The sequence below is a fragment of the Triturus cristatus genome, chromosome 11, assembly GCF_964204655.1.
Source record: "Triturus cristatus chromosome 11, aTriCri1.1, whole genome shotgun sequence".
In the NCBI taxonomy this organism is placed as follows: domain Eukaryota; kingdom Metazoa; phylum Chordata; class Amphibia; order Caudata; family Salamandridae; genus Triturus; species Triturus cristatus.
In genome coordinates, this window is record NC_140594.1 from 80,278,542 (window position 1) to 80,305,111 (window position 26,570).

General features: G+C 44.3%; 2 protein-coding genes across 5 annotated transcripts in view; one reads left to right on the plus strand and one right to left on the minus strand.

Annotated features, from left to right (window-relative positions):
• The window catches only part of SERPIND1 (serpin family D member 1), a 30,909-nt gene extending 28,357 nt beyond the window's left edge, over positions 1 to 2,552 (plus strand). The window contains exons 4-5 of the mRNA XM_085633228.1: positions 535 to 676; positions 2,221 to 2,552. Of these exons, the coding sequence (XP_085489354.1) occupies positions 535 to 676; positions 2,221 to 2,412 (334 nt within the window). The 3' untranslated portion in view covers positions 2,413 to 2,552. The remainder of the gene's footprint in view (positions 1 to 534; positions 677 to 2,220) is intronic.
• Positions 1 to 26,570, minus strand: part of PI4KA (phosphatidylinositol 4-kinase alpha) — a 548,133-nt gene that overhangs the window by 336,403 nt on the left and 185,160 nt on the right. For all 4 annotated transcript variants that reach the window (XM_085633226.1, XM_085633227.1, XM_085633225.1 and 1 more), the window contains exons 18-19: positions 17,555 to 17,723; positions 10,489 to 10,539 (exon numbers count right to left, since the gene is read on the minus strand). In XM_085633226.1, the coding sequence (XP_085489352.1) occupies positions 10,489 to 10,539; positions 17,555 to 17,723 (220 nt within the window). The remainder of the gene's footprint in view (positions 1 to 10,488; positions 10,540 to 17,554; positions 17,724 to 26,570) is intronic.

Below are 26,570 nucleotides of genomic sequence, written 5' to 3' on the forward strand. Positions count from 1 at the left end.
TAGGTCCTGGTAAATCAGGGAAACTCCCAGAAGCAATGACTGACGAAAGCATAGACCTTGCCAACGAAAATAATACATTTATGCTTTTAATTTGCTTTAACTTATTGAAGATTTACCATCCTGAGGCAGGAAATGGTCATTTAGATGTGCCTTATGGGAGTCCATGGCCTGCCCAGGAAGAGAGTCTAAATTTTATCTTTAATTCCAAAACAAACTAACCAGCATCTTACATTTGACAATTAGGGAGAAGAGTCTTGTTCAACCTTTAAAAATAACGTGGCTGGTGCACTTGGATCTGGCCCGCCAAAGAGCAGCTGTAAATGTAAACACCTAAGTGAACAGAAGGGAAAATTGTACAACTAGTGGGAAAATACAATAAGTGTTAAGGTGAAGGAATTAGGGCACACTTATTTCCTTATCAATAAAGATGTGTATCCAAAAGTGCCTTCCACAGTTCTAAAGATCAGAAGTAGCATCACAGAAATGAATGTAATTTGCCTTTCAGTCCTCAAGAAATGTCTTCTCTTTCCGCAGAACCAGGGAGGTTTTTGTCCCTCGCTTTAAACTGGACAAGACATATGATCTGACTGAGGTGTTGCGCTCCATGGGCCTGAAAGACCTTTTTGAAAAGGGAGATTTCTCTGGGATATCGGACAAGGATATCAACATCGGACTAGTAAGTGTTCTTTACCATCCATATCTGACATGCGCTGTCCATCAATACGACCTAATTACAAGAGTCAAGGATCAGGTTTTATAGCCATTTAAGACAGATTTCAGATGTTTTGGGTTATAAATGGACACTGGCAAAAGTCAGGCAATTATGGAAAAGCAATGCCAAAAACTAAAATATTAAAGAGAAACAAGGAATGGTTTCAGAGAAGAGGGAACCAGAATGTTTATACAGATAAGTAAAAACCTAAGGTAAAACACCTATGCTTCTAGAAAGAGGTGTGTTTGTGATTTGTTTCCCAATCAACTCTAAGGGGTAAAATATTCTAAATTCTGGATCTAAAAAGAACCTGCATCATCTCATAATACAAAGTTTCACCTTAGGTTTAGCTACATGGTTTCCTGCAAGGTGGTAATTGATGCTGGCACGTTGATCTCTGGAAGTTAAGTTGTGAAGACATACTAGAATTATTACATGCAACTTCGGTGAACCTTGGCAGCCTGCGGGGATGCTCCTATTCCATCCAGATTCAGGGTGGGGAGATGGGGGTGAAGGTGGCAAGTGGTATCTGGAACAAACCTGGGCGGAGTTCGCGGAGTTGCACTATGCAAAGCTACACGAGGTGCAAAAAAAACTCCGCAGCAATACGCGGGCTTCGCAAGCGGAGGAGTATGGTAGAAAAATGCTGTTCGCGGTGATTGCACAGTGCCAGATGCTTGTCCGCACTGTGCAATCATTGCGAACAGCACTATGCACAGCACAAGCTTACCTTTCCTGCCGCTCGAGTAGATTTTTACTCGAGCTGCAGCTTTCTCAATGCGAACAGGCAGTTTCTCAACATGAGCGGTCGCGAGCATATGCGACCACTCACAGTGAGAAACCTGAACCCCCGCGTAGAGAAATCTCGCCGGGAGGTTTATTTTCCACGCTCGGCAACTTCATGTTGGCGATCATGAACGAGGAAAAATCTCGCCTGGAGGTGGATTTTCCTCGCTCGCCAACTTGACGTTGGTGAATGGGAGCGAGGAAAAAAACTACGCTACGCTACGCTGCGCAAAGCGGAGGTTTTCGGATCTCTAAAAGCTCCGCCTAACGCGGAGTGCGGGAAACTCTGTAAACTCCGCGAGCGGAGCAGAGTTCACTGCCCAGGCTTAGTCTAGGAGCCAGTGGAGTGAACTATGCTGCCAGAGACATGGTCACTCTTTCTGGGGTCAGAGTGTGGGAGAGGGGTAAGCAAGTGTGTTAGGTGGCAACAGAGTTTCATATCCAAATTGCAAGACGTCATGGATTAATTGGGGGACTCCACACAGACTATGTAGGCCATCTTCACAGGTTATTTAGGTAATAAGAAATAACTCTGGCACAGCCAATGTTATTTACATTACCTAAACAAGACTGTCAAACATAAAACTCTAGAAAACCGTCACTCAAGTGGGTAGGGAGGAAACTGAGGCTAGGAAGATGGTCTTTGGCAGCATCTAATGAATGGTTATTTTATAAGACCTGCTAACAAAATCCTCCTCTTTTCCTCCTCTTATTCTGCACAGTTCAAACACCAGGGCTCCATCACCGTGAACGAAGAAGGGACAGAGGCAGCAGCAGTGACTGTGGTGGGTTTCACGCCTCTTTCTACCCAGGCACGCTTCGTGGCAGACCGGCCCTTCCTCTTCTTCATCCGCGAGCATCGTACCAACTGCATTCTTTTCATGGGCAGAGTCGCCAACCCTGCCTTGTCTTAGGCACAGGGTGAGGGTTACCACCCTCCACATGTACTCCCTGTGACAGTGTTCCCTTGTAACCTGCTCCTGTGTATTTTTGTTAAACTGAAAAACATTGAATATGTATCTTTAAAAAAATCTATAAGATGTTCTGAAAATAATTCCCCTCTTTATTGCTTTTTTTGTGTACTCCATACAAAGACAGATTGCGCGTACGCACACACTGAATTGGGTGGTTGATTTTTCCACGTACTAGGGCCCACATTTTAGAGAGTTATATCACAATATGTGTGAATTAAAACACCATTTATGTGCAACATTTATCAGAGGAGCATCACATTAGGAAGCTGAGAAGTGCATTTTCACAGATTTGGATGAGGCAGTCAACTGGTCCGTTTATGTGGGTGGGATTCAGCTGCAATGACCCCAAGGTACATGAACTGAACTAACTGTTCAGTATTTTAAATATTTGTTTAAAAGTGAGAGCGAGTTGTTTCCAAGTGGCCTGAATTTGACCGACAAGGGATCTAAGGCACAGGGAGATTAAGTGATTTACCCAGTCACATTATTTGGTCGATGGTCTACAATTAAGCCTCTCTTTTAGATACGTTTTACTATGAGCATTCTGGTGTGGGTCCACCGAGGAGCTCTTCCCGAGGAGCTTACAAACAATCACAAGAAATGTGGTACACAACAGAAACTTTAAAAAAATAAAGAAATGTCAAACAACATGCCAACAGTTAGCATTTTGCTAATCTACATCATGTAAAAGAACAGACAATGGTGAAACAACGTGTAGTGAAAGGTGTAACTTATTGGATGAAAGTATCATGTTACTAGTGACCCTTACCTGGGACTAGAAGAAAACAGAAGGTTGGATGAGAGTGATGTGGAATTATGCTGGTGTCTGCCTCAACTCAAACAGCCAAGCTAAATACACACCTAAGCTTCCTTCACATCTCACACTATCACCTCCATAGTGCGAGTCACCTTGCAGAGATGAATGTAGGATAACAAACCCACAATACCCCGGTCACCTCTGCAGCCAGAGCGAAACCTGCATCAGCTCTACCAACACTTCACTGAGACCTGCTCTTCAGCACATTAAATTGAAGGTGCAGAGCTGAGTATGGCCGGTCATCAAACATCCACACATTAACTTGTTCTATCACTGTACGTTCTGCTCTTTGGTCCTCAAAAAGCACCTGTGGTGGGCACTATGGTGTACGTCATTTAGATCATTTACTTCAAGGAACCCTCTGCTACGCCAAGAGGCATGCACCCTCTACCATTTGCTTTTTACAGATACAAACAGCTTTACTGGGGGGGGGAAGAGTGCTGCGGCTGGAAGACGACAAACTACTTTTTGATGCCGGTCCTAAACTGGGACGAAGTAGAGCAGCCTGCACATATGATATGCTTGTTTGTTTTTTTGATGCTGCCAAATATGTAGCCCAAAAAAAAAAATTCGCAGCAATGGATCATTTATCAGTTCTCTTGCGACCTCACAAATGAGAGGAGAATGTGTCCTTCTACAGTCCTTTTTACGCCTGTAGAGCTGTAGAGAACTTAGTACAGACATCCAGACTCTCTTTATCAGTGGGATTGTCATGCAAGCGCCATGTCACACTGATCACCCTTTCCTTTGTTACCAGTCGCCATGGATATCCTATGTACCACCTGTCATCACGTATTATCATCACTTGTGCTGGTGCGACAATCTTTGCAGAGATGGCACTGCTTGCAGGCCAGATGCTGTGGGTAACGAAGTAGGATGTATATCTTTCATCTGAGACAGAAAGACTAAGGAGACGAGATCCTGTTCATAGAAGAGCATGCAATGTACCTATTTGTAAACTGTATAGAGTAGAATAAAAGACTTAAGAACATTTAAGACCAAGTCATATCTCCTACACGCACGTGCAGCAGCATAGAAACCTTGTCCAGCAGAGAGAAATCTGTTCAAATCAAAATGCCTACAATATCTAAATCAAGGGCTCAAGCCACAGCAAGGACAGATGCGCAAGCCTTTCATCCTCTTCAAAGGAGATCAAAGGAGTGAAGTCTGTAACTGGGGAATGATCAAATGTGCAGTGCATGTTCGAACAGTTGCACAACTTTCATTCTTCTTAAGGTATAGTTATAACCAATGCTATCATAGCACAGTGTAGGACAGAAGAGATGTGCAATTTTGGTATACAAGTACTTGTAAGAAGACCATTTTAAGATCTGCCTGATATGAAGCAGATAGAGGACAAAAAAGAGCTAACCACAGAATTTCTCAATGGGCACAGGAGAGTGCAGTAAAATCACCTCCTACACCCCCACCTCTGAACTCCTGATCTGCAGGCCTTGTGCAAACTGGACAAATATTTGTTCGCTTTATACTAGCAATGTAACCATTAACTCCAATGAAAGAGTGAGGGTTGTTTATCCTAGCTGGGGGAGGTCAGGCACAGAAGAGAACCTGTGCTCTCAAGGGTAATGATGCTGCATGTGGTGAGTAGGGTAAACAGAAGGACGCAGAGGCCCCAAACGCAACAGAAAGGGAACAGTAGTTCTAAAGGAGGAAAGAAAGATAAATGCTGGAGAAGCAGGTGAGTGAGGCATAAATATGTGGGCACACCAAGAGAGAATAGGAGGAAGAGGGACCCTGCTCGAAAAAGGGAGAGTAATTGCAGAGGGCAGATGCATATTTCTTGACATTGTGTATAATACAAAACCAGAGAAAATGCAAAACATATTATAACAAGGAAAATTATTAATTTGTTCTAAAGAAAAATAGAAAGTGAAAACATTAATTAGAACAAAAGGCAAGGTACATGGAGAAAAAGAAGGACCTATCAAGATGTGGAAAGGAGGAGACGTGAGAAACAGGAACAGAAAGAAAGAATAAACATGAGCCAGATACAGGGTTACATATGAAAGAGTAAATAGAATCAGGTCAGTTACAGGAATATTATAAAAGAGATTAACGGGGAATCTTCATAAACTTATTTAGATTCTTAGTGCGCTACTAAGGAAATTAAACAGGCATAATAAAATCACATACAGTAAAAGCAAGGGCAGGAGGAGCGAGAGGACAGCAGCTCAAGTACTTCTATGTGCATCGATCACAATACAATGCGCTAATGCACAGAAACGGTCAGGTACAAGGCCTAGACTACTAACAAGCAGATTATTTCATCCTGTAAAGCAACAAAGACCCAAGTTTCAGATGGTTCTTGTGACAAAATCAAAGCAACATGGGTCATGCGCCCCTTGAAAAGTGAGACCTGATTGGGGTCTAACTAAATCCTCTCCTGGAAAACTGTGGACAATCCCTGGCCAGCACAGAGTACCTTTTCAGATGAAGCAATATGACCAGAACTGACAACAGCCTGGTGGATCCATATTAAGATGTTGAGGCGGGTGGATGTAAATCAAAGCTGTTTCATAGTTTGCAAGGCCCTTTCTTGAAAGGTACAGGACACCTATTGGCTGCTCCTTGAAACGCTAAGCGCCCTTCACTTGGGGCTAATCCCTGGGACGAGAGATTAAGCTTCCATTCAATGAGCTGCAATCTGCCCCATGACTCTCTTTGGAAAATGACTGAATTTGTTATACTTCACCACACTCAACTTTTTCACACTAGATAGAGGACTGCCAATCAATGAATAATCAGAGCAACGGATGCTCCTGCGAAGATTAGATGATTGAATGATAATGAGTAATGGAGGAGATGGCCACTGAGTCTGGACCCACTATACTTCACCATAAATTACTTGACCTGAAGTCAGAACACAGAACTCGGAAATAACCGCTGGCACAGAAGTAATTCTAGGTTGTGAAATCATCGCTGAGATTTGCCTTTCCTAGCCTCATAATTTAATCAGTCGCTACAACTAATTTTGCTTTCTTCTGCCGCATAATTGCAGTGATCCTGTACAAAATCTATTATTTTGCAAAAAATTGTGACTCCTACGTGAGACACCGTTGAAGTGTGGAAACTTGAAACCTGCCTTTTTTAATAACACTGCCCTCTAGAAAGAGAAAAGTACTTTGGAAGAGTACAAGGCTCACCTTTAAAATACTCTTGGTTTAATTTGTGTAAAACTAGTAGCCTACTTTATTTCCATTAACAAATGTGAGATCTACAATAGTTTCAAGAATAAAAATCATTTACTTTCAGGTAGAAAGGGCTCTATAACGGTACCTAGAGAATTCAAGAACTCCTGCCAGACATAAGCTGGCCATGGTCCCCAACCAAGAGGACTTTTAAAAGAACAAGCTTACAGGAGAGCTGGCAATTTCCGTATCTGTCAAGAGGAGACAGACAAAGCTGGCATGTGCAGGTCCTGTATGTATATAGAGAGTACTGATTAACTGGGTATAATATATCATCCATCAAGTCATACTCATCTACCACCAGCTTGTCGACTTTTGGTGCCACATTTCCAACCGTTAACTATCAAATTTAAGTGAATGACTTTCAACCCATCGTTTTCCAGATGCAATTATAGTTTCTATATCTTGTAATCTTTTACAAACCTATTAAATATTTTCCCTTTCTGTTTCTCCAAAATTGGTCTTCCCCTACCCCTTCAACAACATGGTTTTGCCCGCAATACTCCTTTATTTTTTTAAATCAGTAAAGTTGGAGACTCTGTCTCTCCACAACCCAACCCGCTCTCCTGCTCTTTCAATTCCACAGATCGGGTTATCTCTCATGGACAGCCACTGCAGACCTGTGAATCTTCCACCACTTTTCCATTCCTTATGGGTATCCCCACCCCTTGCTAGGAGACTGTCCTCCTGAAATTCATATCCTCAGTACACAGAGTGCCCCTTGTACCTGTGCACTTCTCCCTCACGTTTGTCTGGGTCAGTCTTCGGCCTCCAAACGAAACTCTGCCATATTAACTCCGAAGTACGACGGACCTTGCCTAATGTGTGCCTGATGTTTTGGTGTGTAGGCACAGTCCATGAGCTCAACTGCACGTGTATCTCCATTGGTTATACGTAGGGCTCCGTGTTTTCCGTTTTAACTGATTTTTTTACAGATAAATACAGACAGAAAACAATTTATTTTCCAGTCTGTCTTTATTTTTAAATGTGGATAAAAATGGAAATTGGGTAGTTTTTTTTTTGCTATTCTAAATGCTGTCATTCATGACTACTAGGCCAATAACTCTGTCGATCAAAAGGCAAGAGGGTTAAAAAAAAATCTATGGATTTTAGTAAAGAGCCTCAAACAGCAACAGATATGCACAACCTTGATATTAAAATGTACATGTTTTCTTATAATAGCATATTTTGTCATCTGAGAGTGTTTATATCCCTGTAACCGGTCAGTAGTTCAGGCATGAGTGCATACGGTCAAATAAATGTAGAGATATACTCATTTCAGGTTCATTTTTTCACGAAACCCAAAATAAATATGGCTAAATACAAATTAGCAAAAAAATAAATTATGGATGAAGACAGACGGAAATGTCAAAAACATAAATACCATAATACTGGGAGCCCTGGTTATTCGTTAATGATTTGCATGACACCTCTTGCTCATATACATATTCACCCATAGCCTGTGGTCACAGTCACTGAGCAGCAGTGAGGCTACAACCAAAGCATGCATGCCATTCTTTCTGAACCCAAAGGAAGATAGAGGACGTGGTAGGCAAAATCACCATGTTAGAAAATTTCTACGTGGCTTATTGAAAATGTTATTAAGGGGTGGAGGGTAGTTGTCAGCAGCATCACCAAGTATTCTGATGAGACCCTATTTGAAGATTTTCATGGGGTTCTCTGACCAATATTAACAGGCAAAGATTTCAGCCTGCGGTTAGTGTGAATAAGAATATGTTGAGGCCCAACTGAAATAGTTTTACTACCCAGTTTGCAGAATTTTTGTTCAAAGTGCACAAAAGGAGTAGATGGGTATATGTGGGACTTTCCATCATATAGGGCAGCACACCTGAAGTACATGTGGCAATGGTCAAGGGAGACAACAGAGGACCAATGATGCTTTTTGTATCACACACTGGTAGGAAGTCCAATATGGGAACTCTTGTGGATAAAAATCGTTAAGGCTCTAAATGGCTCTGGGACCCTCAGATTTAGGCACAGCCCTAACAGTATGGGATATAATCAAGTTCAACACAGGAATGACAAGCTAACCATCTCCCTTCACTTCCATCTTTGGTAACTCAAAAGTTCCTGCCAGAGTTGGATAGGGAGTCATTCTAAATATTTGCTGGCGAGTAGGTCAAACAGTATATAAAATTGGGCAACCTTTTTTAATAAAGGTTATTTAACCCATTTCAACAGATTATACAATCCTTCTGCTTAGAGAAAGATTTTGCTCCAAAGAAATACACCACGGGGCCTACATCTCTCTGCGAGGGCAGCAGCATTCAGGGCATTGAACCTATTTGAGAGATTACAACTATCAGCAGACACGGACTACATCATATTTCAAAGATATTTTAACTACTGTGAGGGGTGTTAGGCAATAGGCTGAACGAGGAAGAATGGGCGGATGTTCTTTGACATTCCGTCAAGGAGCCACTTTCAGAGATGATTACACCCCATTTAGAGTGCACGGCGTAATTACGGCGTAATTACACCCCATTTAGAGTGCACGCTTTTGATGGAGCCAGATCTGATACATGTTCAAGGAAGGGTGGGAAGCAGGGGACACTGTCCCATGTTATATGGCATCGCGGTAAAATTCAATAGTTTTGGGACAGAGTACTTATCGAATCATTGCCTTCAGAGGCCCCTCCTTGGCCTCTGGCACCCTGTTGGGATGAACGCCTCACGGTAGGGGGATGGGTATGAGGCACTTGACTCTAATGCAGTTACTAGTGGCTAAGAAGACTCTCCTGGGGGATACTGGGCCCTCCGACGATAATAGACTAGAGTAAAAAGGTGTTTTGCACTCACATTGCAAGAACTAGAAGGGCGTTTAAAATACAATGGGGCTCGCTACTAGATTTTTGTTATGAATTACTCTAGAACCCCCACTTGTCCCAGGACATTGAGAGCCCTTCAGATTCTCTTGCAGGGGGACATTGGGGATGCAAAATGCAGGTAACTCAGAGAAGCAGACGTCCCTTCGCCATTGTAAATGGTGTTGTTTAACCTCCAATTTGCTGTGCGCATGACTGCTTGATGTGCTCACCGTGGATCACCCAAAGAGAGGACGACACGGTCATGGGTTTCGTTCAATTTCATTTTTGTATCTCTGCATCAAAACTGAATAGAATTGTATAGCTCACATGGACATTATTGGCACCATTTTGGGGGCACATTCAAAGCATTTTTTGTGGCAAATAATGCTACCATGGGAAATCTGACATTTTTGTAGCTAGAATTAGGACATATGGGAGTGATGTGAGGAATTCTGAAACAGTGTTCAAGATACAGAGGCCAGGAATCAAATTCTTTGCAGCCAGATTTGACATTTTTGTTATTGTTTCAATGGAAGCACGCTGTTACACGGTCAACTAAGAGAGTACTTGGGATGATCAACAGGTATTTTTCAGTTCATAAAAGAGGCATTAGTGAGGCTAATGGGGGAGTGGTCTAAATTTTGATGGGTCAGTACTTATTGTGGCTAATGTAGTCACCAGGCTGGATGTCAGTTACGGGGGGGTGGGGGTGTCAGTCAAAGCCACAGTTCTGTACAGAATGCTGGTACACCCTTCTCAAATTCCCGACCACACCACTGATCTATCTTGATCTAGGTCTGACACTCTATGTACGATGTGTTTTGAGAGACCACTCCCCTCCAAGAATCTAGGCTGTAAATAGGAAATCTTTATTTGTCATATCACACTAACAGAAAACCAGCTGTGCCATGTCTTTAAAATTTGTCAGGGATGAGGGACTGTAAAACCTACTATTGCTCTACATTGGTCACAATGTCCCCTACTTATAAAGGATGAATCATGCTCCTCGGTCCCCTGAAGCACTGCCCTGTGCGCAGACGCCTGCAGCATCTGGGCCCACTGACCGTCCTAGCAAGTACTCATTGCTCAGCAGAGGACTGATCACAAGCAGTCCTATGCCCAAATCAGAGGACTTTACACATGGGTGTATTCCAATACTTACCACTGCGATCACAGGAATCAACACCCCTAGGTTTCCAGCACTGCTCGAGGCCTGGAAATGGAGAGAATAAAAAGAAAAAGTCAGTGATCAGATCAATAAATATATCCATTCAACAGCGTGAAATTCCACCATTTTGAACTTCAACTTTAAAAGCATGTTCTTGAGGTTGAACTAGTATCCTTTGACAATGGAAGAGGCGACTAACGGGAATTGCACTGATCAATAGGTAAATAAACAAATAAAGAGGTACATCAGCAGACCCTGCCCACTCCATGGGAATGCCAGGCACATACAGGTGTGTATTGGGCTGCTTGGGTTTCGGAGACCAATCCTATTTCATGGTCACATGGCAATTTAGCCCATATCACTCACAGCCTACTAGTCCACTGCCTTCAGAAAATGGTGCCTATGAACAGTTTGCCTTAGCACTCAGTAACGTCATAACCTCCATGATTAACATAGGAGCTCAGGAAGCCACAGGCCTGCTTGTAGTCTGTATAGCTCTCCTAATCAATGCACCTTTAAAGGCTGCACAGTTCAGTCTACATAATCATGATAGTGATGAAATATTCACAGTTCATGCTCTCTCTTTATGCATTGCAGTGGGACATTCAACATAGCTTTTCCTCCTCTCTTCATCTCAGTAGCAGTCTGCACAGTTAATGTTCCTTTGTTCATTCAGCGGTACATGATACAGAGTTTAATCTCCATACTTCTCTGCTATTCCTAGCCCTATGTACAATAATCTTCACTGTGGCACCATCTTCATAGTTCAATTTCCCTAAATCATAGTTGCAAAATACTCCAAAAAAAGCAAGTTGTGGATCACAGATTATTTGGACTAGCACAAAATAAGGTAAACAATACTAGGTGCATGCCTGGATCGCCTGCACCAAGGACCCACCACAACTAGTAGCTTCCAAATGATCAGTCCCCTATCTCACCAACAGAACAGAAAGATGTCTGGGCTACCAGTACTAGCTTTACAACAATGGGTAACTGGTACTTACCCAATAGCTCTAGCCTCCCTTCCTCCAGTAAGTAGGAAGATTTCAAAGGATCTACACATTAGTTTAATACAGAATAGCTACCATACTACAGCAGAAGAAACCTCCCAATGCCTCCCTGTGACAGACAACGTACCGGAGTGGATACAGCCAAACTAAAGCGTTGACCCTACAAGCTGTAGCAGAAGTGCATAACTGAGGCTAATGGTAGAAATTAAAAAAGGGAAGACCCTTCACCCGTCATCCAACCATCCAAAAGGAAAGTGAGTCAGTCCAAGTGAGAACATAGTCAGATACTTTAGCCAGAGTAATGGGCAGTAATTGGAGGGGTCATCGGGGTTTAACCCATCCTTTTTCAAAGGGAGATTCATTTTAAGTTCCTTGGGAGTTCCTTGGGAATAATTTCATGGTTCAAAGAGGATTGAATGATCTTAGAAATGGAAAGAATTCAAGGTGGATAAATCAAGATGAAGGATTTACCTCCCCCGGTATCTTCTTTTAGTAAGTAGTTGGGCGACAGGCACTCTGCATTTGATAATTATGGGCAGTTCTGAGCCCAGAGTGCAGGGGTGCAGGGTAGGGGGTTGTTGGGAGGGGATGATTTCATTTATTTGTAGTTGTTTGGTTGGTTTCGACAGTACAGTCAGTAACTATCGTAAAAGATACTACACCCTATTTTGCCGTCAAAGTGTGCACAGTGGAACAAAGATATTAAAATTCTCAGTTGGAATGTCAATGGGCTTGGGGACAAAATTAAGAGATGTGTCGTTTTGCAATATATCAAAAGAACGGCGCCTGACATTGTGCTGCTCCAGGAAACTAATCTGGTTGGTAACACATGCAGGGCAATGGATAGGTGGGGCTATTCGATGGTCGCCCACGCGGGCTTCACATCCAACTCAAGGGGTGTGGGCATTATGCAAAAAAGATCATTTCCCCAGTCACCCACGTCTACGTGGACTGACGACCGGGGTAGGTATGTCGGGATCACGGGCACGTGGGAGGGACGAACCATCATGCTCATGTCCATTTACGCACCGCCAGGTCTGCAATCCACAACGTTTGCGGATCTCAGCGCCATTCTGCTAGCATTGCCAGATGGGCAGCTGGTGCTTGGTGGAGACTTTAACTCCGTACTCTCTGGCACACTGGATAGACACCCCCCCCTCGTACACTGCCTCAGTCTTCACACTCTTTCTCCGGCTTCCTAGAGGCCATGGGACCAGTGGATGGGTGGAGAACATATAACCCAAACAAAATCCAACACACCTTTCACTCCGGGGCGCATAATAGCCTCTCCTGCCTGGATTACATTATAGTTCCCGCCCCACAGGTCACGAAGATTCACGTGAGATTAGACACCTAGCCAGGGGCATTTCTGACCACTCCCCACTATGCGTTCACATAGTTCTGGATCAAACACAAGTGGGTAAAGTTGCCCCCATCAACCCGTGGTACCTAAGAAACCCGAAAATATGCAAAGACCTGGTCAAGTCCATAGACAACTACATTTCAGACAGTGAGGATTCCGTGGACTCTCCACAAACTCTGTGGGAGGCCTTTAAAACTGTTCTCCGAGGACAGGCCCTATTCTCGATTGCGGGATTTAAATAAGACAAACTCAAAGACATCTCTGACACAGAACAAGAGGTGTATCTTCTAGAACAAGACATGGGTCCAGATATCACACCCGAAGCTCTTCACACACTACGTCTCCGCCAGGACGAGTACAGGGCATTAGTGACTGACAGAGACAAGACACTGGGGCAAGACAGGATGGGTCGGATCTATGACTGGGGTGACAAGGCTGGTAAACTGATCGCTTGGCTCGACAAAATGGAGTATGCTAGCAGACTCGTCCCGGAGCTTAAGGGCGCTGACATGTCCCCTGTCACAGACCCCCAAGACATTTTTAATCATTTTGCAGATCACTTCCGCACTGTATACACTTCGGTGGCGCCATACACCGAAGATAAATCCTCAGACCTCCTAAGGGACATATCCCTCCCCACAATTTTGGATGAAGACCAAGCATTCATGGACAGCAATCTCTCCACTGACGAATTAGAGCTAGCGATACGAGCACTACGCCCTGGCAAGGCCCTGGGACCAAACGGCATCCCTATAGAACTCTACAAGCTCCGACCAGATAAACTGGCCCCGTATTTAAAAGATATGTACGAGGAGAGCCTCGAAATAGGGTTACTGCCTATGGTTCAGAGAATCGCAACTATTGTCTCAATCCATAAAGAAGGAAAAGCCAAGACAGACTGCGCCTCCTAACGCCCTATTTCATTGTTACATGTAGAACCCCAAATCCTTGCTAAATTACTCGCTAATAGGTTAATCAAGGTCATAGGGGACCTAGTACACCCTGATCAGTCAGGATTTATGCCACGTAGGAATACTGTGTTAAATTTGCGCAGGGTCCACGGGGTTCTGGGTAGGGCGCCTACCATACGAGAACAGGCGATCAAAGTTTCACTAGATGCCACCATGGCTTTTGATACGGTTGAGTGGCGTTACCTATTCGCCGTACTCACTAAGTTGGGATTTGGGCCAGGATTTATCCGATGGGTGCGTTTGCTATATCGCGAGCCTATGGCTCAAGTAGTCATCAATAACAACATTTCAGAGGCCTTTACTCTCAGCTTAGGGACCAGACAGGGTTGCCCCCTATCCCCATTACTGTTCGCACTGGCCCTGGAAGCTCTTGCAGCATGGATTCGGAGAGACCCAGTTATACATGGAATGCGATGGTCTCCGGACTGGGAGGACCGTATTTCCCTATATGCTGACGATGTCCTGCTGTATCTCACTTCCCCTAAGAAATCTCTTATCGCTGTTTTCGACATCATGGCCATTTTTGGCAGATATTCCGGGTTTGGTATCAATTGGCAGAAATCCCTCCTTTATGTCCTCTGCGGAGGCCCTCCTCCGCTACCCCTAAATTGCCCGATACAAATTGTCATGGAAGGTTTCAAATACCTGGGAATATTCGTCTCTCTCGATCCTTCCCTCCAATATGCCCGCAACCTCGTTCCCCCGCTGCAAAGGCTTAGACGAGACATTGCGAACTGGAAGTTGCTCCCGCTTTCCCTTTTGGGCAAGGCAGCCCTTTTTAAAATGATGTCCTTACCCCGTTTCTTATATGTATTACAAAATTCGGCTGACCCTGTCCCGTACTTCAAAGAAATAGAAGGGCTTCAATGGGAACCTCTATGGGATGGGAAACCACGTATCGCTTTACACAAACTCATGCTCAACTGGTACGATGGGGGGGGGATCAGATTGCCGGATATTAAAAAATACTACTGGGCTGCGCACCTTGCAGCCATAAATCATGGCACCCAAGGCCGCTTTGACGACCCGGGGTTCAGGATGGATAGATGGCTTCTCCCCAGCGGTGCCTATGGCCGAGTACTCTATTCCAAACCAGGCAGATATCCACTTACAGGTCCCACCAGGCACGCAGTTGAGATCTGGCACTTAGCTAATAAATCGCTCGGTTGGTACCAGAAACATACACTTGCCCCTATGGGACTCCCAGAAATTGGGAGATCGGTGGAACTCTAAAGGCTTTGACAAATGGGACCTAATAGGTATATCACACATCAAAGATCTCTGGGACGCAGGAGACGTGAAACCCTTTGACGCTCTCCAGTGCCAATATGAGTTGGCAGATTCGGAGCGATTCCGATATCTGCAAGTCTGACACGCGCTGCAATCGGTCTTGCCCCGAGACTCCTCCCTTCCCGACTCATCCCCACTAGAGGACAGGATACTCGATGGACACTTGCCTGAGAAAGCCATTTCCCTCATATATAAAAAGCTCAAACAATATGGAAGATCCTCTTTGCCTGCTGCGAGAAAAATGGGTAAGGATTGGCATCGAAATGGATGACGAGGATTGCCAGTCAGCAGTCTCCTCCCCCAAAACTGTTGCAATCCCAGCACGTTTCCGTTTAGTACAAATGAAGATTCTACAGAGTCTACGTTACGGGTCCCCAATTGCTACACATGGAAGGGCCAACTGATGGGACTTGCAGGCGGGGATGTAACAAACTGGGCACGCTCATGCACATCATTTGGCATTGTGAGCCTATCCAAGACGATTGGCAGAAGATACACGAGGTGATGGGGGAGGCTCAGGGGGTTGTCCTCCCCCAGAGGCGCGTAGATGCCTCCTAAAGATCTGGGAGCCACTGACCTCACCACTCACACTACACAGTGGGTCACACTTGGCCTCATGGTCGCCAAGAGGAACATAGCTCAGCTCTGGGGAGCTTCGCATACACCCAAAATCACAGACTGGAAGAAAGATGTGTATGTTTAGGGAAAATACGGTTTACACTGCCCGTCGCTGCTCCCGGAAATGGTCTAAGACCTGGGATCCCTGGAATGTCTATTGTGGTAATATCTGTGTCTCACCCCGTAATATTGATTGTGAAGATTCCCCGTCTCCAAGATCTCCAATGAACTATCCAATTGTATCTATATTGGTAATTGTCTCCACTGTAATTTTGATTGTCATGTTTACTGTACTGTACGTATATGTCGATTTTTGTTAATAAAAAGATATATAAAAAAAAAAAGATGAAGGATTTGCACAATTTAATCACATAAGCCAGCTCCTCCAAAGGCGAACTTTGGAACTGCATATTTAGAGGCCTCCAAACACTCACTTTGTAAGCCTACCTAATAGGTGGTGAATCTTCAACAGCTTCTGCTAAAAAAGAGGATAACTTATTGTAGAAGTTCTGCAACATAATCCTCTCAGCCACCGGGGTGAAATTACCTGTGATGTCATTGAACACCTTAAAAATTTCTTTCTGTGAGTTACCGGCTGTGGATATACATTCATGGTAACACTGAGAGCACACTTCCTTTATGGCCACTTTGTATATGCGTTTTTTCTCAAAAGTGTTAGACCTCCACTCTATGCAAGAAACTGTACATAAAGCAGCTCAACTCAAACCCAACCGTAAGACTATGCTCCGACAAATGAATCTTATAAAGGTCAAGTGAAACTGTGCCCCAAGAGTGAATCTCACGAAATGAGAGAGTCTGAATAAAATTACAGAGACCGCGCTTGAAGCACAAGACTAACACCAAACAGGAGATGCTATGCTTGCTCCCCTCTGCGATATGTTGCAGGTGCTCCTCTTTCTGTGTTTCCCCCTGGTGACTGTTGCATTTCTCTGTGCTCACTTTCCATTTGGCTCTGCACACTCTGAGCGGCTCTCTATCCGGCCCATTCGGCTCAACTGATGACTCGAGGAAGGGCTTCCAGCACCGGAAACATGGGTCAGTAACATACAAAGCTTAATACCATAGAGCTATATTCCTTTAAATTTTGTTAAGTGAAACAAGCCCTCACTATACATTTTTAGCAACTTGTGACATAAGCAATGTATATGTTTTATTTAAAATGTTGTCACTGTTGAAGTAAATGGAAGATTCCACTCAAGACGCCCCATGAGATAATACTACAGGAAACAAAAATCACTTGACCACACCATAGAGAGAAAGCTAAAAGATAAACAGGCTCTTGGAATAAGCCTGGAACATCGCAATACTACACTCAGAAACAGGGTCAAGATGTGGAATGATCCAAAACTCTGTAGTTGTACTAGAGAACACTTGCCCGCCTACAGTCAAATGGAAGAACAAGTCATGAACCAACACTCCTTGCTGACTTGATACTGGCAGCTACAACAAAGAAAACAAAGGGCCCTGAAAGTATGGAGCTTCACTGCAAAGGTTTGCAGGCTGGACTTCAAACTATCAGGAAAACAAGACAGGACTTAATGCCTGAAGCGATAGACCAGTCTCGGCATCTGATCTACTACTTTAGCATGAGCCCCCAGGGAGGTTTTGTGTACAAATCACTCAGAGTCAACAGACGGACAATTTTGTTAATTATTTTTGTTAATTTTCATTGTTTTTACAAAGCTGTCCAATGCCATTGGTCAATGCTTGCTGACTCAACAAATGCCTTCCATGGATCCCTTGCAATATATTTTGGTTTCAGGAGGCATCCTGGCCTCATCATTTACCTTCAAGGCAGGCCCCTTCTCACTGGCTCTTTCACTGGCTCGCTTTCCTTCCAGGCCCAGCTGAACAAAGAGCTCAAGCAGATTCATCAGTAATTCATCCACGAGCTGCTCTCCTTGGATATTGGCCGCAATGTTTGCCAGAGCATTTATGACGGCCAGGGAGCAGTGTCTGGAAAGAATAAAAGAAGAGCATAGGGTGAAATATCTCCAAGTCGCAGACCAGATGGTTTCATGTGTTATTCAATAGTTGCACCTTACATTTCACTACAACGCTTTTAAAAACAAGCACTGGCAAAGTCAGTAGTCTTGCCTATAAAACCTATTGGCTTTGCACCAATGCGTTGGAGCCTGTGGTACAACATTGCTGCATTTTATAGGCCTACAGAAAGACATGCGCTTATTTATTTTTAGATTTACCAATCTGACCTGGATCAGTAAAAAAAAAAAAAAAAAAAAAGTAGAGTGAAAGCGCTCTTTTAAAATGTAGCATGAATGGCTTAAGAAAGAAAAAAAGAAACACATGAGTGAGATCAAGTTTGAGAGGGGGTTGGGTTGGGGTGGGGTGGAGTGGAGTAACACAGCGGGTAGGGAGTTAAGCAGCACAGCTGGCGGGGGTTAAGCAACACAACAGAGAAAATATGGACAAAAGACCACGAGAGAGCAACACGGTGTGAGTGGGGGAGAGAAGCATAAGTGCAAGCGAGAGTAATGTAGAGGGGGAAAGAAACGAACACAAGGGAAGCAGCTGGAAAAACATGCACTCTCATGGAGTGCTTAACCAAAAAGAAAAAAAGAGCCCTCTAAAAGCGAGCAGAAGGAGCATGGCAGCCAGCCAATCAAAGATATGGTAAGGAGGCTGTGCTCAAGAGGAGGGGTGAACAGAGAGACCAGGAAACAAGGAAAGCCATCCAATAGGAAGCCTGTGTAGGAAGCTGGTTTTCTGTTGCAGTAATGCCCCCACTTTTTGCCGGATTTCTGATGAACTTTGACTTGATGTGCCCTGGGTCCCCGCCAATCATGTTCCCAGAGCCGGTTTCTTTCCCAAAACTGTACATTGTTACCTCTCTGGCCACATGTAAGTCCCTTATAAAAGGTACCAAGGGCACTGTGACCAGTCAAGGCCTCTAAGGGCTGCAGCACTTATTGTGCAACCCTTAGAGGCCCTGTACCTTAACACTTATGCACTGCCATTGCAGGCTGCGTGTTTTGGTGCAGAGAAAAGGGATGAGTTGACATGGCACAGATACCTGTGTGGCATGTCTACAACCTACTGCCTATGGTATAATTAAGACAGAGGCGTAGCTTGAGCTTGTGGCACCCGGGGCTATCCCTCAGATTGCCGCCCCTGGGGAGGGGGGGTTGCTGGGGAAAAAGGATGGTGAGCACTTGAAAGAGGTCCGAGAGACACGTAGTATCGCCGCTAATAGTTACCTCGATCATGCAAGTTACATGCACATACATGACACGGTCCAAGGCTACACAGTTGAATACACCGGTGACTGGCAGTACAAAAGAGAACACACAGACTGCATGATCTATCTGGGGACTCAGAAAAACTGCATGTGATATCCATCAGAGAGCTGCGTGAATAATTACCTGGTAATCCACTCAGCACGATGCAAACATGCACATACATGACACTGTTCAGGGATCCATCATCTACAGCTGACATTAAATGACCATTCATCATGGTCCCCCCATTAAAGCAGTGCACTTTGTGATCTGCATGGTACATGTTCTTTGCAGCAGGCACATTAACCCTCTGTGTTACCTTTCCAGGAGTCAACCCTTCCACTAGACAAAACTCCGATCTCTCTCTAGGAAGAACATTAATCACCGAAGTCATCATTACATTTTTATTGTTTCTGAAAATTGCTGGAGGCCAGGAATCAGGCAGCAAGTAATTTTTAAACCATAATATACTTGCAAACACTACGCACCCACCCGAAATAGGTACCCAGTGCGGTCACACCGTTTGCATCGCCCTAACCTGGTCAAGGTTCATGTGACCTCAGTGACAGAGTCACAGAGACTCGATCACTGTTGCTCTAGGGTGTGCTGCTAGGTAGGCCTGCCCTCAAGACTGGAGATGAACTTCAGTATGGATTGTGGTGGACAGGCCTTTAAGGTTAACCCACAATTGACACCACTAGGGTACACCTGCTTGTGCTAAGACATCAAGCCTTCTAAGGTCTAGTGGGGCCTTCTAAGGTCTAGCATGGGAATGTGCTCCCTCAGTAGAGTGGTCTGGTGGACTGGTCATGATGGCTGAACCCGGTTCCCCAGTTCCAAATTCGACAGCTCTGGCCATAGTGCCACATCCTCTCCCCCACTGAACACCATACTTCCCCACTGAGAGAAACTCGCACTGCCTTCAGCTATAACCTAATTGTGCCCGCTATAAACACTTGGATGTGGCTCAATTCAAATTATGCACTTGATAAGAGTAATATGCTGCCTCAAAAAAAAAAGTAAAAGCAACCACTCATAGGGAATGGGAATACAAGATTAATTAAAGCAGAAACATGGTTACCTTAACAATCTCTCACTCACTATTCAGAAATCAGTGAGTGGTTTTACCTGAAAAGTTAAGGATGTGACTAGAGGGCCCTGAAGGGAACTGTTTCAATGTCCATTGCTTATATCCTTACAAAACGTAAGCAGTATGCTTTAAAAAGACCACATCCATAAACACAGAGGCATGGTACACATTGTGTTTTCCAATCCACGCATCAACCAGGTATTGCAGTACCTCTAGGAATGGTACACTTTCCCACCTGGGAACAACAATGCTATTTAAAGAAAGACGAGAAAACAAGAGTAGCGCTTCACTGGCAAACTCTGTAAAGTGATGCTGATGTATTTGGATGTAAATAAAACCAATCTGACCACTCTGCAACCACTCGGTTTTGCTTTATTGAGTTATGTATTTATTTTTCATATTTAAAACCTTCTATTTCTCTCCATCACGCTTCACTTTGGAATAGAAAAATGTCAGAAAAAGGGCATTTCTCGCAAGAGTGCTTTTCTTTTTTGGATCCATTTCACAGGGAAGCAACTAAATGAAAGAAGGAAAGAGGTTGTGAACCGTTTCTTCAAGTCACGGTTTTCAGTAAGTGAGGAGCAAGACAGAAAGAAAGGGAATAATAAGACGAGAAGGTGGGACAGCTGCCAGCACAAAAAAGAAGAGGACATTGCCAGAGTCCTATTCCTTCTCTGCCCGTCCCCGAACGTCCACGAAAGCAAGCCGAGCCTTATCTGAATGCCTTTGTCCTCCCCCAAAATAGTGCCGCCTGGGGCGGACCGCCCCCACCTAGCTACGCCACTGAAGTAAGACACCTCTCTAGCTGGGTGCACTATACCACTGGTGAGGGTACAGTTGTATGAGCACTGTACCCCTACAGTGTCTAAGTCCATTCTTAGACAATGTAAGTGCAGTAAAGCCATAAAGAGTATATGGTCTGGGAGTTTGTCATTACGAACTCCACAGCACCATAATGGCTTTTCTGAATACTGGAAAGTTTAGTAGCAAACCTCTCAGCATAATAAACCCACAGTGATGCAAGTGTGGGATTTATTATACCATGCGCTCAGAGGGCATATTAGAGATGCCCCCTGAAAAACGACCAGCCTCTGTTGGGTTCATGACTGGTAGACACCAGCCTGCCATCACAAGACATGTTTCTAGACCCCTGGGGTGGGAGCCTTTGCTCCCTGAGCCCAGAAACAAAGCCTTTCCTGGACGGAGGTGGTCAGGAAGAGCCATCTGTGGCAGGGGAGCTTCAAAGGCCTTGCTGCCTTTGTAACACAACCCCCATCCTCTCCTGCTATCAGGAGCAGGTCCCCTTCCTGTCTCACCCCCTTTTTAGTGGGGAAACAGGTGGGAAAAAGGAGAGCAGCCCAGAAGGGGTGCCCACCTTTGCCAACCCCATCCCTTACGTCGGGGAGGCGAGGAGGACCCCCACTCTTCAGTGCCCGCCAACGTGCAGATGGCAGGCACTCTCCAATCAGGATTAGGGATTGTGCCCACTCCCCCAAGTGGGGCGAGCACACCAAGGGTGTAGTCACCCTAAGGTCAGTAGCCCATTTGGTCCTGACCTCAAGACCCCTAAAATGCCCCCTAAATACAGTATTTAGGTGGTAGTCCTGAAACAAGAAGACAGATTCCCGCAACCTACGAAGAAGGACGAAAGAAGCCGCACAGGAGAGGAGACTGCAGAGAAGAACTGACTTGGCCCTAGCCCTGCTGCCTCGTCTGCAGTTTTCAGAGATCCTGCGCCAGAAGTCGTCTTGTTCTGCAGCCAGTGACTTCCAGAATCCCTGGGAGGACTGACTGTCTTCAACGAAGACTGGATCTCCTGTGAACAGCAGCTCTGTACAAACGAATCTCCAAAGAAAGACACCAAGCCTGCTGTAGGCAAAGAAACAAGACGCCTGAAACCCCCACTGCACCTGTCACCTACGGCCCTAGTGGCCCACCGGTCCCAAAGAGGTCCACAGTGCTCCAGAGTCCGAGTCCACCGTGGGTTGACCCCTCCAGGACTTCCCGACTTCACCAGCAGCCTCTGCAGGGAGACCTCCCCCCCCCCCCCAACCACAAATGGCCTGGTAAGGTGAAATCCGACCTCAAAAGGCACCCCTGCATCCAGCCACCCTGCACCCTGGAGAAGAAGACCTGAGGTGCACCTACGTCCCCGAGCCCTCCAACTTACCTGCCCAGCTGTTGGTTCCTCACTGAAGACTTCCTGGACTGAGTCTGCAGCCAAAAACCCCAAAGCGGCAACTCCCATTGAAAACAACAGGGCACCCGACGCCAAAACAGCACCCTGCACCTGGCCGCCCCTGTGGGTGCCCCTTGGGTGCTAATTTGAATCCACCCCTTCACCCTGTGCTTAACTCTAGGAGCTTTGCTCCCTCAGCCTTGTGGCCTGCTGATGAGCAGCCACCAGCCAGAGGCCCTCTATGCCCCACTGGATAACATTGGGCCTCAGCACTCTGCTTCCTGCCACCCTAGTGCCGCTGAGGGTGCTTTGAGAGTGCATCCTTGACCCTGGGGGAACCCTTGTTCTAACCCCAGAAAACCAACTCCCAAAACTAAGTACTTACCTGTAAACCGATAACTTAATTTCCTCCCAAAGGATTGCATTGGCTGCTTTTCAGAGAAATAGGTTTTAAGTGTGGAGTTGGAAAATTGTATGAAACCTTAAGAAACTGTATACTTACAAGAACTGATGTACTCACCTTTTAGCTGGGAAATGTCCCAGTTTGATATCTAGGCCTATCACACTGAGCAGAAAAGTAACTTGAAAAGTAATCTAAAAAGTAACTTACAAAGTAATCTCAATAGTAACTGAAAAGTTATTCCAACTGTTTATGAACAAATGACTTCCCTGTAACCAATCAACTGCATCCAAACTGTATTTAACTGAATTATTCTTGCAAAGTACTATTCCACTTACCTTTCCCAGGCCTGGCAAGGTTCTAGAAATAAAATACAACTAAATAATAAACAAATTGGTAAGAGTTCAGTCTTTGAGTGTGTGAAATTCTTTCTTGCCTTAGTGTGTACCATAAATGCTTAGCACAACGCTCTGGTAAAGCCTTACTGCTCATCCACACTACTACAAATAGAGAGTAAGGTATTCTCTACATTAGCCTCTGCCTACCTTTGTGGATCCACTGGACTATGCACACACTATACCTTACTTTTGTATAGTATATACAGAGCCAGCTTCCTACAGCATGCAAAAAAGAGTGGCAGTAAAGTCAACCAATGGTAAGCAATGGTCCTTATTTTCTCTGTAAGTCCACAATGTGTCTTTCGCAACAAGAGGGCTTGCGCTGTCTGGTGGGCGCAACCCAACAAACAAAACTCTCCATCGCCAATAGACTTCAGAGAAGAGTGCAGTCTTGAGTAATTCACAATAACAATCCCACCAAAAATGTCAGTTTTGTGACACAGATTAACAAGTTCCCACAACTCTGCTGAACTTCATTGCAGCCCTTTTATCTTGTTCTTTAAATTAATATGTTAATCATTTAATCTTATTTGATATATTCGCATAGTGCGAACCCAGCCACATGGGCACTTCAGAGAGAACTAGAGCAATACAACAGGAAGCAACCAAGATGTGATTATGGGATCAACTGGGGCAGATGGGGTACAGAATCTAGGAACTAAAGATCAAAAATATTTAAAATACATAAAAGAGGTTGGTGAAACGTGATTCACATTCTTTTGCTTTCGGAGTTTTTAAGAAAGGTCAAGACTTATTTCCAGTGTCTTTTCTGCAGCAGCAAAGTGAAATTTGACTTTACCATAGCTGGGAAGGCCAAAAGGGAGGGGTCTGTGAATAAGGCAAGTCACTTTGAAGTGGACTATAGCATCTCACAAAAGGCATTGGAAATCTTACAGATTGGGTGTGATGTGATGAACTTTCTTGACGCCTTTGCAAAGATGATCAGCTGCATGGACTAGAGTAGTGAATGATTTAGAAAGACCAGATAATACAGAATTACTGTCATCAAGATGGGACAGCACTAACGCTTCAACAGCAGTTCTAAAGAAGGCAGCTTTAGGGATCAAGCCTTTAGGTGTATTTAGCACAGCGAGTTGGAAGAAGGCATTTAGACTAATTTCAGATTTCCAGATTCATTGTTAGTTTTTGATTGATAATATAACAAGTGATTTGGAGAATGTTAAGAAGAGAGTTTCAGTAATTCTGAAAAAGGAGAGAGTCTGTGGAGTTGACGAAGAGAAATTATTTGTTTGGGGTTATCGTTAAGGAGAGGAAGGACATCCAATTTATCTATTTTATCTATTTTTATAAGACTATTTTTCGTCTTGACATAGATGACAGATTTGCAATTTGAAGGTATCTTTGTGTATCTTCCACATAGTAATTCAGAACAATCTTTTTATACCGTAGCTTTGATTATAGAGGCTTCATGTGGATGTTGAAGAGAGCAGTCGGAAGCACAGGGCCTCAAGGTATACTGCAGTTGATAGGGTTCATAGGGATATCTTCAGAAGTCTATTTCAACAAACTGTGATCTGGATATTAGGAAGGAAACAACCCTTTTCAGCAACTAACCCTCAAGCCTAAATCTGAGGGAAAGGATGATGAGGTTGATGTCAAATCCTATCTACAGGTCCAGTTGCTCTAGAAGGCAGAAATAACCCTCATCAAGAACATTCAGGACATTTTCAATTGCTTGGAAAGATGCTCATTATCCACAGCACTTGGGATAGAAAACAAATTGGAAAGAGGCTGCTAGGTTGTTGTCGGAAATGTGTGAGAAACGGATTTTTCATTGCTGCTGTAACAGGAAGGGAAGCTCAGAGACTGACGGCTCTGACTTCCAAATGTGTTTTTTGAAGAGGGAAACATTTACAAGATTCAAGGATGGAGGGATTCATGGAGAAATAAGTGATATTGAAATAGGGGCTCAGTCTTTGGCACACGCTTTCATCAAGCTTTCTGGTACGGGTCATCAGAATAAAAGACTTTCATGAGACGATGATGTGTACAAGGATTGTAGTCAAGCTGTTTAAAGAATTTATCTTTCAGAATGAGGAGAGGGGAAGAAGCCTGTGCAACATTTTTTAGTTCATTATGTATTTTTGCATCTTCTCAAAGAATAAGTTGGCGGTTATTTTAGTCACATTTGGATCGGAGTCTTTTGGGTCGTATGGATGCAGTGGCTCAGCCTGAAAGAGTGTACAAGGGTCACGCAACGCTTGATGGTTGTGACTCTGGCTTATCAGTATCCCAGGAAGACAGCAACACATTAAGTCAATCCTGCAGGATGTGATGCACAGCCTGTGCATAACTGATGGGAAAATCACCTCCCTGACGTCACATGTGGACAGCATATCTGAGTATCTTGACAAACAGTCTTCCAGGACTGATCTTCCTAAATGTGGAGTCTCAGACATCTGGATGTCATGCCTTCACACAAATAAAAATGTGTTAAAAAGGAACCAGTCAAGGAGGTTGTAAAGACTATAAACAAAGATCTTGATGTGCGCCCCAGGTGCAAAATTTTCCAGATCCCTGGCATATTGGAAACCACTGACACCGGTAACATGGAGACCTTTGCAGAGATTCTTCTTTCAGATTAATTTAATAGGATTACATTCTTATCTAGCTTCAGTGTGGAGTGGGCGCGTGGGTCTCTGGGGAAACGCCAAGAACTATAAATGCCTGCATCTTGAATTATAAGGAGCGGAATACAGCTCTGAGACCTGGTCGTATAAAACGTGATGCTAACTGTGCAGGAGTAACAACTCACTTTTTCCAGACTTCACAGCACTGTGCAGGAGGTCCAAAGAGCATACATGTATGTTCCTAAGAAGCTGCAATCTCTTAATGTTCTACACAGCATACTCTACCCCTTTCGTCTCATCATCACTATGGAAGGCAAGACACATTTTTGGTGATCCTCAGTCGGCAGCTTTGTTCCTCAAAGAGTGCTTAAAATAGAGTGTTGTCACACCGCATGCAACGAGCGGCAAGAGAGATCTGGGCATAGATTGCAATTTATAATATTTCTCTATACATAAAACTCAGTTTGCACTGTTTTTGAGCAGTTGATGCACCTGTGTAATGCTCTGGTTGCTAAGCTCTTGACTTTGGTCCTTGGAAGTAAGATAGAATCCTGGTGGGACAACTACATTGCTTGAGACTGCATGCTAGCGATAACAGCCTGGTCTCAGTATCTATCCGTCCCCCTACTTCAGAGGGTATCTGTGTGCCAGAGGTGTAGGAAGCTGGCTTTGTATATACTATGCCAAAGTAAGGTATAGTGTGCACAGAATCCAATGGCACCCCAAGGTTAGGCAGAGGTAAACGTAGATAATACAGTAAGGCTTTATTATAGGGTAGTGTTAAGCATTTATTGTAAACACTCAGGCAAGAAATGATGTCACAAACTCAAACTGAACTCAGACCAATTTGTTTGTTTAAAAATATGATTTAGTTATTTTATTTCTAGAACCAAGCCAGGCCTGGTG